Raw genomic sequence first — 11,770 nt, 5'->3', positions numbered from 1 at the left:
TACACTTATATCTGTGTATTACACACTATATGCCAACAAGAACATCACATATGGAAACAGACATCTACATCTATTATAACCCTGTCCACTGGACAACTGCTTGACTTTTAAATTAAGAAAAAAAAACCATAAAAACAGACAACGGGTAACTCCAGTTACAAGTGATGATATTGCCTGGCTCGGCAGAAGACTCTTTCAACAACCCGCCAATCCGGAGGCAGGGGTACTGCTGGACACGCAGACAGCCGCCTCTTTCTGAAGGGATCAGCAGGTCTGGGGAGTTAAGGACACGGGAACCAAGCCCAGCGTCAGGACAGCGACTGCCCTTCGCGTGCGGGGGGCCGGCGACAGGACCCCAAAAGCTCTCCCTCCTCTGCACGGGGTCTCTTGCGGGACGTCGGGGGGTCTCCAGAGGGGGCCGCTGAGGGGTCAGCCGAGGGCAGCTGCAGGTCAGCAGGTGGGACGTCCCTGAAGCCCTGACCCTGCACACGAGAGGGAGCAGCACCGTGATCAACCAGAACGAAACGACGCAGCCGTCACGTCAAACTCTCGCCAAGACACGGCTGTCCAGGGGAACTACAATTAACAGCAACGGGCTCAAGACCATGGCATCAAACTGTTTGTGGTTTTTCCTTCTCTAAACGTACAGCTCAACTGGGCACATGGTATTTAAAGATCTTTACAGTTGATATAAAAGCATGTCCTCCCTTGAGTTTGATCCCTCCGTACCAGACCAGATATTCTTCTTCTTGTGAAGAATATGTATATAAACAAAGTATTCATCACAATCATCATGAATGATTTAACTGTTCATTTTCCTTTTTGCTTATGCCACTCTACAATATCTATTAAAAGCAAACAGTGTATGTTATGTTTTAACTGTATGTACTACTGACACTAACTGTTTGCTTATAACAGGCAGCATCAGATAAACATTTTTTGAGCCTTCAGATGAATATCCTGTTACAGGTGCAAAGACGCGGTAGACATCTGGCACAGATCTCTCGTCAGTTTGTCCTTGAACAGATGAACCAATGGCTCTCTCTCCACAGCAGTCTACGCTGCTCTTGTCAAACCCATTCATGCTCTATTGACACAGGTGGGAGCTCCACTGTCAAACTCTCCAATCACAAACATCCGAAACACTCTTTTCCCCTGTTCACTGCGGTGCTTTTCAGCGAAGCCACTACAGCTCAGATCCACTTCACTCACTTCCACCACTGCAGCAGTGAAAAACTGGAAACACAGGAGCAAACAGTTTGAGATAACAGGGGATTATTAACAGAAGGTGATAAAGTGATAAAGCCATAGCACACATGATAGATAGTCCACAGGACTCTTCCCCAGCACGAGCCGTCAATCACACGCCAGTGTAGTTCAACAAGCTCCAGCAGCTTAATAACTTCACTACTTCGGACACTGAGGTCCTACAGGTGCAAGAGCAGCTAAAGCCTCCAGAGGGTCTTTTCACCGTCATACTTAAGGAAATGAGGAACGTTCATCATTGAGTCCTACACACAGGGCACTACAGCTCTCAGTTAGAAAGCGAACAGTCCCACAGATTGGAGAACTGTAGATACGTACGTAGTCCCACCATTTCCACCTGCTCAAAGGGGAGGAGAAGCGAATGAGCATAACAAGCATCACGTGACACAGGTTGGGCTCAGTGTCTCGGCCGCTGCTGGCTCGAGGTCGGGTCACGTCACTCGAACTTGACCGATCTCTCGAGCAGGGTGGCTGCCAGGGTAGAGCTGGAATAGGTGGACAGGGCAGCACCTCTCCTGTCAGGCCACAGAGCCGGCAGTGCAGTCGACACCATGTAGATGCCCCCCAGCCCCCTCCCTCTGCTTACTCCAATAGGAGCAGTTCCCCTGAGGGGCGTGGAAGCTGCTCCCAGGGGGGTGAAACTTGAATTCCACCGGCAGTTCCAGATTGGGAGGGTAGAAAATGATCGAACGGGTAATAATTCACCTTTGACAGGGCACGCACAGGCTCCAGGGAAGGCATTTCTGAGTGTTCTGTCTTTAAACACCTTTTATGAAGACTTTGTGTCATAAGCGTGCAGAGGGTTTCTGAAAACAACAGTGTTGCACATGAAAGTTACAGCGTTACAGAGGCTGCCAGCCAGCACCCGGGACTGTGCCCACGAGCTGGAGGCCCAGCTGGGGGAGTCGGCTGCACTCACTGTGATCTGGAAGGGCACGGTGGCCTCTCTCTGGCTGGGAGACTTGTACAGCGACGCGAACCTGGCAAGAAACACAACATGATGAGGCTGCAGGCCTGTATCAGAGGCCTCCCCTGAAGACCCAGCTGTTGGGGCTCCAGCAAGTCTCAGAACGTACATTCCTCACTGTCACGGCAAGAGCACACCACAGTCTAGCATAGTGCTCTCCGCTTAATGTGCTGGAGGGCTGCTGGTGTGTGCAGATTTTTTTTCCGAATCAACTCTTGATTCCAGAGCAGCTCTTTACTGACTTAATGGGCCAATGCTGTACCAGTTTAACAGATTCTCCTTTTTTTGCAGGTGCTGCTGCTTCAAAGAGGACGAAACCTGCAGATGTGGTGGCTCACCAGGGCTGGAATCGAATACCTCTGGCCTAGGAGCACTGCCCTAGAAGGTATCATTAGGCTGTGCCTTGGAGTCTAACAGCAGGCTGTAACAGACCATTCCTGGCCTTAAATATTTAAATAAATACAAAACATTGTAAGCCAATACAGCAGATCAAGAACAGAAGTAACACAGACTTCAGACTGAGATGTAGATGTAGGCTCTGGCTTGGAAACCCTGGTAGAGCAGGAAATTACAGTATTCAACAGCGAGGGAGACAATCGAATGCCCCCCTTGTAACTGCACTGGGTGGAATAGTTGGTCTGAAACATTACACATTAAACAGCATTAATGTACTCAAACTAAATATGCATCGTGTTTGTTTCTAGGATTTAAATTAACACAAGCAATCAGTGACATACGATTATGAGTGGTAAAGTATCAAACAAAAGGCTCAGCCAAAGGGATTGTGGGTACCTATGGGATTTATCTACAGTATGTCAGTGTATCCATCCCACGGTACGCCTACGTAAATATACCAGTCTAGGCGCCCTCCAGCCCCTTCCCTCTGCACACACGGACACGTCACTTGCCCGAAAACATAATTAAAATTATGAATCAAGCTTACTTCAATGTTTAATGCATGTTTGCCCCAAAGTGCAGAGTCATCTTATCCTGGCTTATCCAAAGCGAAACACACAGATGTGAATCAGCCGTTCTCTGTTTTTGTTGTCAACGTCCATCAAACTTGAGAAACTTAACCCTCGCCCCACGTGATTCCCAGAACGTGGCCTCTGAGGCGCGTGTATGCAGTCCGTCGCACCACAGGACCAATCCGCCGGTCAGTTTTCTCACGCACCCTCTTCCAGGGGCGGACGTGCGCTACGCGGAGGCTGATGCAGCACATGCAGTGCAGGAGACAGGGGACGGGTGAGCAGCGAACCTCCCCTCGGCTTTGCGTGGACTCCTGTCGGCAGGGACAGAGAGGGGGTTCTCCCACATTGGGGTCCCCCCAGCAAGGCGTGCACGCTCACCTGCTCGGCCCCTCCCAGTGCAGCAGGAGTCTCTGTGTGGCGGCGTGGCCCCAGCTCTCACCTGGGAAGAGAGAGCGCGGCGGTCAGGCAGGCTCCGGCCTCGCCTCCGTCCCAGACCGTTTCCACGGCAGCAGCCCCAGGCAGGCCGCCAGAGGGTGCCGTCTGCGCACGCACGCGCGCGTGTGGAGGCGTGATCGCCTCTTCCTAACAACTCACCTTCTGGGGGCTTCCCCCCTAATCATAATCACAATCATAATTAAAAGCTTTCCAACAGGCAGAGCAAAACGAGTCAAGTCGATGAAAGAAACGCAGTGCGCTCACAGCATTTACTTTACACTATTCGTGTTCAACCCAGTTCCTGCAGGGATGGCGCGTCTATGGGTTTTCACTCCCACTCAGCTCTAGAACGCGTTGCCCCAGTTGGTTACTGGTTTGAATGGACCAATTTAACGGCTTCCCCAGACTGTCAGGGTCACCTTAAAGCTGCAGCTTCTGTAGAACACAGGGCCTCCAGGGCCTGGAGCCAGGCCCTTAAGCCTGGCCGTTAAGGGTGACAGTCCTGCTGGCTTTGCCCGGTCTTCTTAAACCTGCAGCCTCAGGAAGAGGATCGATTTCTGTTTTAATCTGCGCAGGTTTAAAGCTGCTGATTTGAGAACAGCTGGGCTGCTGGACTTGGGGATCACACCTGGGAGGTCCAGCTGTCAGGTCAGTCACTCAGCTGTCTCACTCACCTAAAGCAGGCACAAGCATTGATTGGCTTTTCCCCAGTTTTGTCGTCATCTGATTGGTCAGTGCAACCTGGGTAGACAAAGAGGATATTATTAGAGTTAATCACTGGGAAAAAGTCTCAAGGACACAGCTGTCCGAAAGAGGGCAAATTATCAGCATAGCAGCAGTAGAATGTCAACAAGATCTTTTTTCCCCACTTCCAGCAGTTCTTCATTTATACTCCAGAGGAGAGAAGATGATGGACAAGGGCAAGAAAGAGGTACGGCACAACAGAAACGGTAAATGGGAGGACATCAAGTATATTGAAAGCAAGAGCTTCCACACGGTAGTAGTTCCTATGTTAATTAATGACACCCTGCATGCTTAGGGTCATGTATAAAAACACTGGACAGGCCTGGTTGCCAATAATCGTGGTTGACACCTCAGTGACTGTGAAACAGAGGCAGTTGTTGGGGTTTACAGCCTTAAACCCCTCGACAGGAGTTTCAATGACCAAGACCTACAAACGTGCTGATGTTTCTCGAGCACCGGTGTCTCAGGTGATGTCGGCATGGAATTCAGAGGGAAGGACAGCATCAGCAAAGGCACATGGGGGCAGGAGTGAATATTCCAGGACTGTCCAGTCCCTGCATCGACCCGAAGCGCCAGACAATACAGGCAAACAGCTGTAGATCAACTGACGGCAAATGTCCATTTTCCTGACATGGCTTAGGTGCACTCACTCCCTCAGAAGGCAAGGCCAATGCTAACCGCTACTGCTGCTGAAGCTCTGGTCCTGAGTGATCGTGTTGCAGTACTTCTCTCCTGCCAGGAGGGGAGTCTTCCAGGCTGACCAGGCTGTCCTCCTCAGAGGACCAGTAACCACGTCTGAACCCAGCCAGCATTACTGAGGTTTCCTGGAACTACCCTGTGCCAGAGCACGTACAGACTGGACTGGCTACACATGGCAGACTAACGCCCCATTAAGCAAATTTACATCCATTCTGCCAGTTTTGTTCACCACCTGTATGTTTATTTTGTACCATTTCAGTCATTTTTTCTCTGCACATCCATCAGATTAGAAGAGAAGTCCTAGAAGCACTAGGAATTCTCGTGTCCCCCTCCCTGTTTTTAATCAAACACCTCGTTTTCACTCAGTCCTCCGTGTCAAAAGGGTCTCCACCTAGGATCCAGAAGGAGGTGAGGAAGTACAGGGATGAGAACCACCGCCGTCCTAAGAACAGAATACTGTTCAGCCCGTCCAGCCATGTCGTAGTTATTGAGGAGCTGACCGAGGGCCTTATCCGGATGTTTCGTGAAACAGGCTTCCACCTGAGGGACTCACCGCAACGCCGTGCTGGGAGGCCAGCTGGATCAGCTGCTGCGCCAGGCCGTTGAGGAGCCGGGTCCGAAGGGACAGGTCCTCGAAGTTGCTGCGGAACGGGAAAGCGATGCTGTCGATCACCACCAAGCGCACCTGTCGAGGAGAGGGCAGACCGTCAGAGCAGCGCAGAACAGCGAGACTGGGATTCTGTCCTTTCAGCACGGAATCACCTGTTATCTTCCAACTTATAATCCTGGGCTCCCTGACTGAATTTAGTGATCAACTGTTACTCAGTTTGGTTCACTGCTTTAAGGCTTCACGCCTACACCAGGAGACACTGCAGATCCACAACAAGTAGCTCGGTAATCGGTTCAGAGCATCAAGACTTTAGGCTGACAGTCTGACACCAGTACAGAATGTCCCTGGAACAAGCAGGTAGATTAAACACTCCTTCCCTCGCCACCCCAGTGCTGCGGCTCGACTCTCCCAGGCCTGCGTCCGCTACCTTGGGGTGCTGGCTCAGGAAATCAGGCAGGAGGTAGGTCTGGGCCAGCAGCTCCACATAGTCGTGACAGCGGAAGAGGAAGAGCTGCGAGAGGATGGTTTCCACAGTGAACTCCTTCATGGCTTCCTGCTGTTCTGGAAGACACAACCAGAGCGCAGGCAAACAGTCAGGCTTCCCATCAGCCACCTCCAGCCTGCAGCGCAGCGGAGCAGCTTGCTGGTGACGTGTTTGAGCACAGAGCGCTCCAATGTCCCAGAATGCTACTAAGGGCACTTCAGGGCACAAGCTGAAATTAAGACAAAGTGCATTTAAGATGAGGAAAAAAAGAGGCACTTCTTGCAAACCAGGGGGTTTCCATCTCTGGTCCACAGAGACGGATGTCCTGCAGCTGTTCTGGGTCTCTCTAGACCCCCAGACCCTTCAGACCCTTCGGCAGGCCGGCCGAGTCTCTTGGCCCAAGCAAGGGCGATGGGGGCACGGCCTCTGATCCCTGACCTCTGACCTGCGTCTCCAGCCACGGCCCCGCAGTGCTGCACCGCCGCCTCTGCCAGGTCCACCGCGCGCTGCACCAGGAAGCTGCCCTCGGTGTCCACGTACACCGCCTGGCCCCCCAGGCCCCCGAAACACGGGGGAATCTGCACGTCCACCGCCAGCTGGACACTGAGGCAGGAGGCAAAGTCCAGAGAAACACGAGGGTCAGAACTGGGCGACGCGGCTCTCTTCACAAGGGTGGGGCAGGCTGAGACACTCTCAGGTTGTGGGGGAAAGACACACGATTAGGCTTTACTTGCTTGTGCAAACTAGTGTGGTGTTATGGTCAGATGCCTCTTCTTTTTAAAATAATGTAACTGCCTTTATTCTGATATTTGTTATTCCAAAAAATGAATGAATGAATAGGGCAATATAGCAAAATTCACAAAGCATTTATCACAAAGGTAGCAAAAGGCAGATCGATAGACTACTTGCAATGAAACCGTCAAGGACGATAGTTTAACAAGTCGACCAGAGCAGCAGCGCCTGCAATACAACTGTCTGCAGGGGAAGGGCGCCATCTACTGGTCCAAACCCAGTGCTGAACAGACCCAGCCTGAGGTAGAATCGCATTAGGTCTCTAGGTGATGAACATGCTGGTATCGGGCTTAGTATGGAACACATACTGTATATCCACCACTGTCAAGCTACAGGCCAGCAGCTGTTCAACGTGCCTGTGTAACCTATGCGTATCAGTACACATATTGCACCTTGCAGAAGAATTCAGACCCTTCCACAGTTTTCACATCTTGTTGCTTTAAAGTACCGACTGATACCTGTTAGATACACTACCTATTCCACAAATTCAAAGAGAAGTAAATATAGAATTAAGTCATGAATTATAGACAGGGAGAATCCACGACTGCTTCAGTATTCAAGCCCTTTGCTGTGCTTCAGGGAATAGTGAGGTTGTGGATATGGAGACCCCTGCACAACAGCGGGCACTGGGACACAGGAAGGGGCTGAATGCCTCTGCAGGGCCGGCGCAGTGGGGGTCCGGGCCCTACCAGAGCTGGGTCTTGCCCACGCCGGGCGCCCCGCAGATCTCCGTGGTCTTGCCCACTGGCAGGCCTCCCCCCAGGGCCCGGTCCAGCGCGGAGCAGAAGGTGACGACCGCCCCCAGGGCCCGCTCCCTCTGCAGCAGCTCCAGCGCGGTCAGCCGGCCCCCGCGGCCCGGCTCAGCCTCGCCCCGCGCGGCCCGCAGCGCCTCCAGCGCCTCCTCCTGCGTGATGCCTGCCTCTGCAGCAAACAGGCCCGGGTCAGTCCCGCCCGCAGCCCGCAGGGGGACCCGCGCTCCGGACTCCCGCCGTCTGCTCAAACACCGTCTAGGAGACCTGTCCTGGTTTATAGAAGCATCTTATCTCGACAGAAACTGCCCCAGCTCAGCGCCTGGCTCTCTCAGGAGAGCGGCTGCTGCTGCACACCTGGAGTCAGGACACGCCGCCCCACCAGCACGGCCTGGAGCTCGCAGCTCACTGCCCATCCGCAAACTACTCCAATGGGCATCAGACACGCCAACAAGAGGCGGTTTATGTCCCTTTAGGGGCAAATATAGCTCAATCGTTTGCTACAACAACTGCCATCGCCTGAGAAAGCCCGAGTGTAGAAGATTCGTACCAATTTCTAGAAAGAAAGTCTTATCTGACAACCTGCTGACAGAAAAGGCTGCTGTCGCGCCCTGGAGCTGCCCGGCCACGCTGCTGAAGCCCAAACCCCAGCTTCGTGCAGGAAACAGCAGGCCGAAACCCCCCTGCTCATTAGCAGCTCTCTAGCAAACGAGCAAGACGGGCCACATGGCTCCCTCTGTGGGGCTGTGGCCCTGGTGGCAGCTCACTCACAGGTTCAGCAGCTGCCCTGCTGCGGGTCATCGCTGTGCATGAGAACTGTTCTCAACCGCCTTGTCAGGTTAGACACAGGTTTCTTAACACTACTGCACCTGGGCGAAGCGCATGCCACCTGCGTCTTACTGAAAAACTATGGTGACAGACTTAAAAAAAATGTAAAGGTGTAAATTAAAAAACCGACAGGACTTCAATTCTGTGAGAAGAGTAAAGAGGCCGCAGAAGTGCCGCGTGCATCTCGGCTGGTCACACGCGCCCGAGCACGGCTGTGCTCCGCGGTCACGGGTTCGAGCCCGGGTGGGGCAGGGCTCCCTCCTGCGCTGCTGACTGGGAGGTGTTGATGAGAGGGGAGTGTGCCCCCCTGAGCGCGGTCTCGGGGTCACAGCTGCACCCCCAGACAGGAGACGCGACCGGCTCTTCCACACTGCGGCGGGCGGAGAGCTGGTCCAGACTGCGCGCAGGTGGGACAGGCCTGTACTGTACTGTACCCCCCCACAGGACTGGAGCGGCGGGGAATCACGGCGCTGTACCTCTGCTGAGCTGCAGCGGCCGCAGCTCCCCGAGGTCCCCGGCCGACAGGAACCCGGCGCCGATCAGCTTCACCTTGACCGCAGGGGCGAGGGCGAGGCTGGACACGTCCCTCTGCATGCCGGCCCCCCGCCTCTCTCTGCTGCCCACCTGTCCGCACAGTAGACCGCGGGGGAGAACAGAGACCCTGAGCGGCACTGGAGTTCACCTGGACATGCGCGCAGGACCGCTATGCACCGAGCACCGAGCTGGACTATTTCTCACTTCAGCGAATTCTGCAATTTCAAACGAGGGACTTTCTCTGTACGTCTTTACTTGTCGAAGGGCTGCTGTGGTGCTCCGGCGAGCTCACTGGCCCCAGCCATGTTTGACTCTCCCTCCACAGGAAGCGGAGGGGCGGGGCTGCGGCTGCGCGGCCCGCTGGCGCCCCCGTGTGGCCTCCCTTTTCATTTCAAACCTCATATAGTAACAACACAAATACACACAAGTGTGCATATAAGGAGAGAGCATTTTAGCATTTACATTTTAAGTGTACAAGATAGTAACTATTTGTTCTTGCTAACTTGCCTTTTCTGCCTAGCGACAGTAAGAAAGAATAAACTGCAGGGACATCGTTTGATCTGCTGATGCTGAGGCTATAAACAATGTTTTAGCTGAACTTCGCCTGTTCCATTTGTGTAATTCCTTCAGACCAAGTAAAAGGTGCAATCTCATTTCTTAGTAATGAAGTGGTCAGTTACAGAGAAGTATTTGTAGAGAAAAACGACTGCTGATATGGAAATGAGCTGTGCTACCCTGACCCTGCTGCGTGAGACCCGTTGGCTTTGTCAGCGGCTGCTCTCAGGACTGTGTCCTCTCCTGCGCATGAATAAAGGACTCTTTCTTCGACGAGAACATATCAATAACACCGTCAGGGGTGCACGATTTAATACAATTACACTTTATGAAAAAACATTAAACAAGGTAAATAAAGACAAGGTCGGCAGAGCTGTCATGTTCTTACATGTCGATACAGTCTGTAAATGTAAACGCCTTTACATCTATTGTGAAGTGTTCAAACAGAACTCTTCCCCGACCATTTCACTTTATATATATAGTAACGCGCAAGTCTAATACCTAAGTCAATTCCAGAAGATATGTTCATATTCTTTTCAAGGGGATTAAAATTTAATATTAATAACGACTATTTCTTTAGTAGTAATATCAATATTAGACTTTCTGTCTAATCAAACCAGAATGCTTTTTTACAACAGGGCATAACCCAAATAAATGCTCTAAAGATCCAGGGCTACTTTCGAAAAAGACAGTTATCATCTGTATTAATTTAAATCTCTGCACAAGGGTCTTTACGGGGTAAATGGGACGAGCTGTTGTATATGAACCCCACTGTATTCCCGGCGGTCTGCAGTGGTCTCCAACTCCAGCTCCGTGACCTCGCAAGTGGGGCTGTTCAGCGTCTTTCACACAACTTTTGCAAAATACGAACGTGTTTACTCCCCCCGACACCCCAAATTGGAAGGAGCGGTTAGAAAATGCTCGGGAAAATACGGGGCTCATCGTCCGGCCGACCTGAGCAGAAGCGGCGGAGCGAAGCTCTGGGCGGGAAAGACGACCGCTCAGCCGTCGGAAGCCCTCGCGCGCGGCGTGCCCGAGCGGAAGCGGAAGCGGGCCCCACCCGAGCGGCGCGCGCCGGGCCTGTAACGGTCGGCGAGGCGGGAAGCGGGTCCGGATCGGCGAGGCGAGACCAGGCGGGAGCTGCGGGGACTGGCCGCCGGCAGGATGGGAGAGCGCGGCCGCAGAGGAGCGCCGTGATACCGGCTCTGCCCGTCTCAGGCTGCCGCTCGACCCGCACGTCTAACCCCCCGTCCCGATCAGGGTCGCGGTGAGGATAAAACTAGTCTCGGCGGGCTGAAAAACCTAATTCTGACGGTTAGGGGCTAGGGCGATGGCTCCTCTCTGCCCTCCATGTCTTGTCTGTGTTCGCGTCCGAGAGCCGTCTTTTTGAATCGTGGTTATTGCTCGATTTTCCCTTTGAAATTCCCTTTTCCCGCAGGGAAAACCAGGGACAGACGGACCGCCGGACAGCGGGCCGAGACCCTCGCGCGGCGGGCGCGAGATGAGCAGGTAGGCCCGCGTGGCGTGCGTGCGTGCCTGGGGAGGGAGCCAAGATGGCGCCGGCGCACAGCTGCAGGTGTCTGGCAGCGCTGGACTGTGCGGAGCAGGCAGCCGAAAACCCACTCGAGCGGTGCGACAGCTCCGTATCGCTCTTATTTCTTTGCTAATGAACTACTGAACCTTATTTACGTGCTGTTAATCAACTCCTTTTAAACCATAACTCCTGGTTCCTCAGTAATAAACTTTTTTAAGGAAGAGTTTTACACCATTAGTGTATGTGTCGGCTCCATTTTCCATTATACATTTTCGTTTGTTTTAGTACTTTTTTTTACAATTGATGAAAATCACTCTGTGGTGCTGCTTAAAATACATGTATTATTATAATGTCCATGAAAACTACCACAACTCGAGTCTCTTCATTCCCCTTCCTCGTGTTCAGCCCTGGGCCTGCTGTGGGTCTCTCGGGTGACTGGGTCCTGAAGGGGGGCTGCTGTCCAGGACTTCGCTCTGGCCAGCTGTGACCTCACAGGCGAGGGTCTGGGCTAGGCTGACCTGTAGACCTCCGAGCGCAGGGCTCCCCCAGGGCGCCCCCACCTCTGGGCAGGCCGTGTGGACCTGGGGCTGGGGGCCGGCGTG

General features: G+C 53.0%; 1 protein-coding gene across 1 annotated transcript; it reads right to left on the bottom strand.

Moving 5' to 3' along the window:
* rad51c (RAD51 paralog C) lies at positions 1–9,381 on the bottom strand. The gene is made up of 9 exons (XM_088907120.1): positions 9,022–9,381; positions 7,658–7,889; positions 6,622–6,779; positions 6,120–6,253; positions 5,636–5,767; positions 4,314–4,380; positions 3,583–3,643; positions 2,186–2,246; positions 1–482 (listed from the first exon to the last, which is right to left on the bottom strand). Exons 1-9 carry the CDS (start codon positions 9,137–9,139, stop codon positions 309–311), a joined length of 1,137 nt encoding a protein of 378 aa, XP_088763246.1. The 5' UTR covers positions 9,140–9,381; the 3' UTR covers positions 1–308.
* Between the last annotated feature and the right edge of the window lie 2,389 nt (positions 9,382–11,770).

Source organism: Atractosteus spatula, chromosome 27 (assembly GCF_055471065.1).
Source record: "Atractosteus spatula isolate fAtrSpa1 chromosome 27, fAtrSpa1.hap1, whole genome shotgun sequence".
NCBI classification, from domain to species: domain Eukaryota; kingdom Metazoa; phylum Chordata; class Actinopteri; order Semionotiformes; family Lepisosteidae; genus Atractosteus; species Atractosteus spatula.
The sequence above is the reverse complement of the archived record's forward strand: the minus strand, read 5'-3'. Positions and strand labels throughout refer to the sequence as shown.